The 7205-nt window shown below is 55.4% G+C and overlaps 2 protein-coding genes across 2 annotated transcripts in view; one reads left to right on the top strand and one right to left on the bottom strand.

The window, feature by feature from the left end:
- The first annotated feature begins 7 nt into the window (after nt 1-7).
- Nucleotides 8-2775, top strand: HYI (hydroxypyruvate isomerase (putative)). Its single transcript, XM_009287442.2, has 7 exons — nt 8-60; nt 1260-1374; nt 1522-1600; nt 1789-1838; nt 2033-2102; nt 2311-2445; nt 2653-2775. Exons 2-7 carry the CDS (start codon nt 1270-1272, stop codon nt 2739-2741), a joined length of 528 nt encoding a protein of 175 aa, XP_009285717.2. The 5' UTR covers nt 8-60; nt 1260-1269; the 3' UTR covers nt 2742-2775.
- A 625-nt stretch (nt 2776-3400) lies between these two features.
- Nucleotides 3401-7205, bottom strand: part of SZT2 (seizure threshold 2 homolog (mouse)) — a 65412-nt gene continuing 61607 nt past the window's right edge. The window contains exons 70-71 of the mRNA XM_019474172.1: nt 6787-6855; nt 3401-4174 (exon numbers count right to left, since the gene is read on the bottom strand). Coding sequence (XP_019329717.1) covers nt 4031-4174; nt 6787-6855 — 213 coding nt within the window. The 3' untranslated portion in view covers nt 3401-4030. The remainder of the gene's footprint in view (nt 4175-6786; nt 6856-7205) is intronic.

Here is a 7205-nt window from a genome sequence, read left to right as displayed (position 1 = left end):
GGCCTCCCGCCAGGGCCTGGCCGCGGCAGTGCAGTACGCCAAGGCGGTGGGCTGCCCCAGGTAGGTCCGAGGCAGGGCCCCGCTCCTCCGGCCCCCTGGCTCTCCCCGACCCCGCGGCAGCAGGTTCCCGGCCCCGGCGGCACCAAAGCACCCCTCCGCAGCCCTCCTGCTCCAGCTCTTCTACCGAGCGGGGTTCGTCCTTTGCACCGCTGTCCCTCCATCCCGCTGGGTCACGGAGCCTCTCCCGGGCAGCGTCTCCCTGCTCGGCTCCATCCGGTGGGAGCCAGTTCGTTGCAGACCCCTGCATGCGGGCCCACGGCCTTGAGGTGCTTGCTGGGAGCAGCCCCAAAGCTGGCAGGCACTCTCATCCAACCCTGCCGTTCCCTGTGGTGGCTCTTGTCTGCACCTCCGCACAACAGTCCCCGTGATAATCCTCCCTTTTCCCTCCCCAATTACACCAGTCATTTCCCCTGGGACACCAGAACAGTTGCTTTATTGAAGGCCACGCTGATCACAGCACAGCAGAGACACTGTAAGAGATGCAATTAGCCTGGCACAACCCCCTTCAGAAAACCAGCGTGGCCCTTTTATTCCATTTACTCTGCATCATTCTTTCCCTTAGAAACGCAGTCCAAAGCCCTGCGGTGGGCATGGGCCAGGCAGGCTGGGGGTTGCCCACACCCATCTGCACTCTGGTAACGGGTAGATTTAAAAGGTTTTTGTTTCCACTGTACACCTTCCCCAAACGGCCGCTGAAGAGCCTTCCTCTTGCCCCGCCACTGAGCTCTGCACGCAGCCTGGCGTAGCCCAGCACTGGCCACCGTCCCCTCCCTGCTCTAATCCAGCAAGTGGTGAGACAAGGCATCCGACCTGCCCCTGGCAGAGGCAGCATGCCTGCTGCCCATCCTGCTGGCCTTGGAGCAGCCCCAGGAGCGAGACCCCAAGAAAGCTCCAGCCTTGGGGTGGAAGAGCTGGAGGCAGTTGGCAAAAGAGGGAAGAATCAAGGTCTGTGATTTGTCAGGCAAAAGGTTCAAGGATGTCCCTCTGCGTACTGAGGTGGGATGGTGCAGGTTTGTGTCCCTGCAGCTCGCTGGTGCCTGTTATGCCTCCTACAGAGGAGATGGCTCCGCTTAACCCCCATCTGTGTCTGCTCCCCCAACCTGGCCCCATTTTCCATTGGCAGAGGAAGGTGTATTAGATCCGACCAGTTGCTTGGAGACTGGAGCTGCTGCCTGTGGCTGATCTCTCTGTGTCTGCAGGATCCACCTGATGGCTGGGCGGGTTCCCATGGGTGCAGACCGGGCAGCAGTGGCAGGCGAGATGGAAACCACCTTCATTGAGAATCTCAGATACGCTGCTGACCTCCTGGCCCAGGTAAGTGGAGAATGGCTCCTGCTCCGTGGGTGCAGCTCTTAGGGGTACCAAGGATGGAGAATCCCCCAGCGGCCTGGCACGGGGAGGAAGCGCTTCCTGCTGCAGAGGTGACGGGGTGCTCCGTAGGGTGACATTACTGTGTTACAGGAAGACATGATTGGACTGGTGGAGCCTATCAACAACCGCATCACTGACCCTCGCTACTTTCTGAACACCCCGCACCAAGGTAAGGCAGACATCACTCCCCAAAGTCTCCTTCAAGGGAGGAGAGGGATCCCCAAAATCTGAAAGGCAGGAGGTTGCCTCACCTGCAGGGAGATGCTGAGGGAGCACAGCTGATGAACGGGAGTCTTGGGGCATCACCATGAAGCTTCCAGCCTGGGGGTGACGGTCTCTCATTTCTTGCACCCTTAGCTGCTGCCATCCTGGAGAAGGTGGGACGGCCCAACCTGAAGCTGCAGCTGGTGAGTCAGCATTGAAGATCTCCAGGGTCCACCCTCCACCAGGGAACCTTGCACAGGCCCACAGGGGAGTCCCAGGGGCTGTGGGCTTGTTATCCCCTCCTGGGGACGTGGGGAGGGACAGGGACTGTAGCACAGCCGTCCTCGACCGCTCACTGCTGAACAGCTGCACCACCCGTCTCCTCTCTCTCCCACAGGACCTCTTTCACTGCCAGATCATGGATGGGAATTTGTCACGCAACCTGGAGACATACTTCCCACTTATCGGTAACGACCTGCACCCAAACCAGCTCCTCTGTGGCCACGGGGCAGGAGTGGCTTTGAGATGGGGCCCTACTGCCCCACTCTCTGCTGTGGCTGGCTGGGGGCAAGGGTCTGCTCTTGGGTCACCTTGTCCCATGCCTAGAGAAGGCTGCAGGCAGGGCTGCCTTGGGCAGAGCTGCCTTGAGCAGAGCATCTCCCATTTCCTCCCTAGGTCATATCCAGATTGCACAGGTGCCAGGGCGGCACGAGCCTGACAGCCCTGGGGAGTTGAACTTCCCCTACATCTTCGAGCTCCTGGAGTCCCTTGGCTACACTGGCTATGTGGGGTGCGAGTATGCTCCGAAAGGTGAGTGGGCCTGGGGGTGGTCCAAGCCCCACTGGCAGGTCCCAGCATGGACCAGTTGGCTGGGGACTGTGCAAAGGCAGGCATGTCCTGGGGTGTGGCAGGCAGCGGGCATCGGCGTCCCTACCTGGGGATGAGAGCCCTGCCCAAAGCAGCAGCTGCTCCAGCTTGCCTGGGGGTGCCAGCAGGAGACCTTGTCTGTCACTGCAGGAGACACTCTGGAAGGTCTGGGCTGGCTGCGCTCGTACTGGGAGAGCCGAGGCCTGCAGCATGGTGGGACCAGCAAGGCAGCAAAGTAAAACAGAACACTGGAATAAAAGTCAAAACAATGGCTTAACAGAGGAGCATGTCTGTCTTCTCTATGACTTGGGGCAAAGTTAGGAGCATCGATGTCCCATTGCCCTTCCCCAGGCCCTGCTGGGCCAGCCCAAGCAGTTGGACCCTCATCTACTCAAGCACCATCTGCAGCATGTCATATTTGGGGATGGCTTGGGCACCACTGTAGGTGACTTGAGGTACACAGGAGCACCTTCACCTCCAGACTGCAGGGGTGTCGAGGGAGAGGTTTCCAGTCCCCCCTGCTGAGGGGAACATTCACTCCTTGGGAAGGGCGTGGGTTTTCCCAGTCCAGCTCCAGCTGGTGCATGGAGTTGTGGGATGAGGGCTCTGGGCTTCCAAGTCCTGCAGTTCTCGAGGCTGCTGCCAGTGCCCAGCACTGACCCTGCAGCAGGTGGGGACAGTGAAGCAAGCAGTCCCCTCGCAGGCTGCCTGAACCAAGGTAACAGGCTGGGGGCTGCCTGCCCACAGACATGTGGGGCTGACTGCCCTGCTGCTCCTGCTCCAGAGCAAGTATGAGACGCCAGTGCAAACCCAGCCAGCCCCGCAGCCAGAGTTGTCTCTGCATCCCCTACGGAAGGCTTTCCACATCCTAGCTTATGGCACGTGAGTGGGGATCTGGTTCAGTTTATTTCACAGATATATCAATGGCTTTAATGTACATCTCCATAAAACCTTCCCCTGGTCCAGTTCACCCTTCCTGTCCCATTTGGTGCTCTCCTCATGAAAGCAAAGGGCCAGAAGTAGGCCGCCTCACTGCCCAGAGCCCTGAAGTCCAGTCATCTTTCCACCTAAAGCCAGAGCACTGTGCAGTGCTGCCCTGTGCAGAAGACATGCTGTGTGAGCTCCTCCATGCCTTCCCGGCAGGCAGAACTCACCTGCAGATGCCAAAGCCGTGTCCCTGAGAGCCGCTCTGCTCCAGACAAGCCACAGCAGCCAAGCTCCTGCCCTTGCGGTTTGCTTCAAGGTCATGCAGTATCAAACCCACCGAAAACAGCGCACTGAGGGCCACACCAGCCAGCCAGCGAATGATGGAGGCACAGCTGGGGCTGAAGCCCAAGAGCAGGAGGCAGGCTGCCCTCCCACATCCCCAGGCTCCTCAGTTCAGTAGCCATGCGTGCCGCTAGCAGCGCTGCCTGCAGTGCCGGAGCACAGGTCCCTCCCCGAGGCCTGTTCTTCCCCATCATCACCCACGGCACAGCCGTGCCGAGAGGTCTGGTACGTGTATCGCTCCAGGATGTAGGTGCCAGTGCTAGAGCAGGCCTGTCCAGAGGTTGAAGCAGGCAGTGTTGATAACAGACTCCAGGTGGTGGTATGTGGACACAAGCTGTGGCAGAGGGCTCTCGCTGTTCTGGGGCTGCACTGGGAACGGCTCCCGGAAAACCACGGTGAGGCTCTGCTGAGAAGGAAGATCGGGTCAGGACAAGCACTGTGCAGTCCCTAGCCCAGCTGCGTGGGCACTTGCTTGGCCGTGTCAGGCAGATACTGGGAGAAGACCCAAAATGCCAACAACACTAAGCTAGTGCCTCCTCCTGTGACAAAGCATGTTTGAGCCTCCTCCCAATTTTCCTGGTGGAAATTAGGTGCAAGGACTTGCCCACTCCCTCTGTCCCAGCCCCCATGCATCTGCAGTTATACCAACCCCAGCAGCAGCCTCAGGAGAGGAAGGGATCCTACTGCTTCCACAGTAATAGGGGCTTCCAGGGAAATTAGAGGGAAATTTCTTCTTCTAAGGCAAAGAGTAGGAGTGCAACAAATGGGGAAGGGGAGGAGATTAAACGTAATAACTGCAATCCTAAAAATAAATGCTGGCTGCTCCATCCTCATTAGTGACTGTACTGACAAGGCAGGGCAAGGGCAGAGGGGGGCAGAGAACAGGGTTCAGAAGAGAAGGTTGCAGGAGCTGAAGCAGAAGAAAAACGTGAGCAACTCAGTGCACTGAGATCAACATCATGGAGGCAAGACACGGGGACTGGATGTTCTCCAGAGCTGAAACGCAGCACATCTAGTAGCCAGGGTCCCCTAACAAACTCATAAAGCCATGAGAACAGCTGTGTAACTGCAAAACAGCAAATGCACCACCATCATTTAAGAGGGAAGAGAAAGTGATTTGTGAGCATAACTCGGCAGCGTGCAAGGCTTTAGAGCAGGCTTGGAGAGAAAGAACCACGAGGAAAATGCAGCTCAGTGTTACCAAAATGATGTGCTAATGCTAGAGTTCTCTTCGATAAGGTAATATTTCTAGACAAAGGAATCATGGTATATCTTATCTGAGCTTCAGGAAGGATTTGATGTAGTGCCACATGGGAAATTTAGGTAAGCTGAAAAGATAGGAATTAACACAAAAATTGTAAGGTGAAGATGGTAGTGCTGAAAGGGGAAGTAGCAGGCTGGAGAGAGGTTGCAAATGGAATTCCTCCAGGAGAGGTTTTGGGACTCACGTTGCCTATTACTTTAATGAGTCTGGCACAAAGATGAAGAGCATGCTGATAAAATTTGAGGCACTAATACAAAAGAGAATTGGGATAATGCAAAAAAAGCCCTAGAGACTTTTGAGAGGCCACAGGAATGGGATGAATGTTAAGCGTGAAATACAAGGTGAGGAACATGAAGGATTTCTGTTAGAAGATGGGATTCATTGGGAGAGGTGATGGAGAGTCTGGGTGTATCATATCAATGACCACAAGATGACACTATGACCAGTGAGACATGACCATGAAAAGGCAAATACCACCCTAGGCTGTACCAAAAGGAGCGGGCAGGGACAGAAAAGCCTTAGTGCAATCGCAGAAGGCTCTGCTGAGATTCCTCAGGAATACTGGGTGCAGTCCTGGACACCTGTATTTACAAAGGCTGACCTGAGCCCTGAAGAGCTCTGAAGGGCTCTGAATGACAATGAAGCCACTGGAGAAGGGAAGGCAGGCTTAAGAGCTTGGCTTGCTTAACACAGCAACATGGAGTTAGCAAAAATTCCACCTTCAGATGTGGAGGTGAACCTAGGGGACCGGGGAGGAAGCGGGTACCCGCACAGTGAAGAGCGGTTTCAGCTCTGAGCTACCACTGGCATGAAGAGGATAGAACTGGCCACGACAAAAGCTCCAGCACAAAATGGGAAGGGCTCTTCACCTTCAGGTGGCAGGAGGCACTGAGCAGCCTTCCAGCAGGCACCACCTCTTCTGTCTCCTCTACCTGCTTTTAAGATGGATTGTGATTTATTATAATTTATTATTTATGTATTTTACAAAGGGATCAGATATGCTGCAGTCTCTGCAAAAGCCTCACTGTAGACTGAAGTGTCTTGTAGATGCCCCGCTCTCACATGGACCTGCATTCCCTGTGACCCATCCTGCACCCTGCCTGGGAGCACAGCTGAAAGCAGAGTATTTTTGCCCTCAAGTCCAATGAAGGCCAAGGCCCGTGCAGGTTTGCTGGGACCCTCACAGTGCAGGTCCCCTTCCTTTCTGCCCAGGTAGGAGCAGCCTGCAGCACTGGTGACCCCTCCCAGCCAGACCCAGTGTGCTCTGGCTTTGGACTGAATACAGAAGGACTCTTTAGCCTGGACAGAGAGACAGCTGAGAGCATGATCCAAAAGCAACCCTGTGAAGGAAAAGGGGATCAACTGCTCACCATTTTCCAATACAAGAACAAAGGGGCATCACATGAAAAAAGCAGGAGGTTCAAAAACAAGCCAAGGAAGGTAGCTGTTCACCTAGATTGTAATTGTATCATGGAGCAGCAAGTCAGGGGAAATCACTGATGCCACAAATTAACCAAAGGAAATAAAGCTGCGGAGAGCTGTTAAATAAATGCAAAGGCCACCTATAGCTCAGGACAGGCCCGGGCCACAGTTTGTCAGATGTTGGGACAGTAATTGGGAAAGGTGTTAACAAGCTTCTTGACTTGCTCTTACTCTCCCCATGGGCACCTGCCCTTGGCAACTGCTGGATCAATCTAGACAGACTCCCGGCTTGAGCCAATATAGCTGCTCTTACGTTCCCAAGTTCTTACCGTCTTTCCTGAATGGGAATCAAGAAACACAAGAACGAAGCAATCCGTGAACTTCTGGTTGAGCACAACCTGTCAAGAGAGCCACAGCACACATTGCAAAGGAGACAGCACAAACCCCAGGACAGGAGTACGAACAACACCCACTCAAGGACGTGCTGACGTGCAGGACGAGTGGCATGATAGAGCCGTGAAGGTGGAGGTCTGCCTGGCTCACAGGTGACACTGCCAAACCACAGGGCTATACGTGGCATGAGGCTGTGGGTGTGAAAAGCGTCCTGCCTGCCTGAGGGCAGACAAACAAACATTGCTGTACCACAGGAGCACACACCTCATGCTGCAGAGTGGAGAGCAACATCATGACAGTGCCCACATTGTCCTGACAGCACACGCCAGGCTCGCACTGTGAGAAGGCACAGCAG

The sequence above is a fragment of the Aptenodytes forsteri genome, unplaced genomic scaffold (assembly GCF_000699145.1).
Source record: "Aptenodytes forsteri isolate BGI_AS27 unplaced genomic scaffold, ASM69914v1 Scaffold119, whole genome shotgun sequence".
Lineage (NCBI taxonomy): Eukaryota > Metazoa > Chordata > Aves > Sphenisciformes > Spheniscidae > Aptenodytes > Aptenodytes forsteri.
Note: the sequence above shows the minus strand (reverse complement) of the source record. Positions and strands in the feature narration are given on the sequence as shown.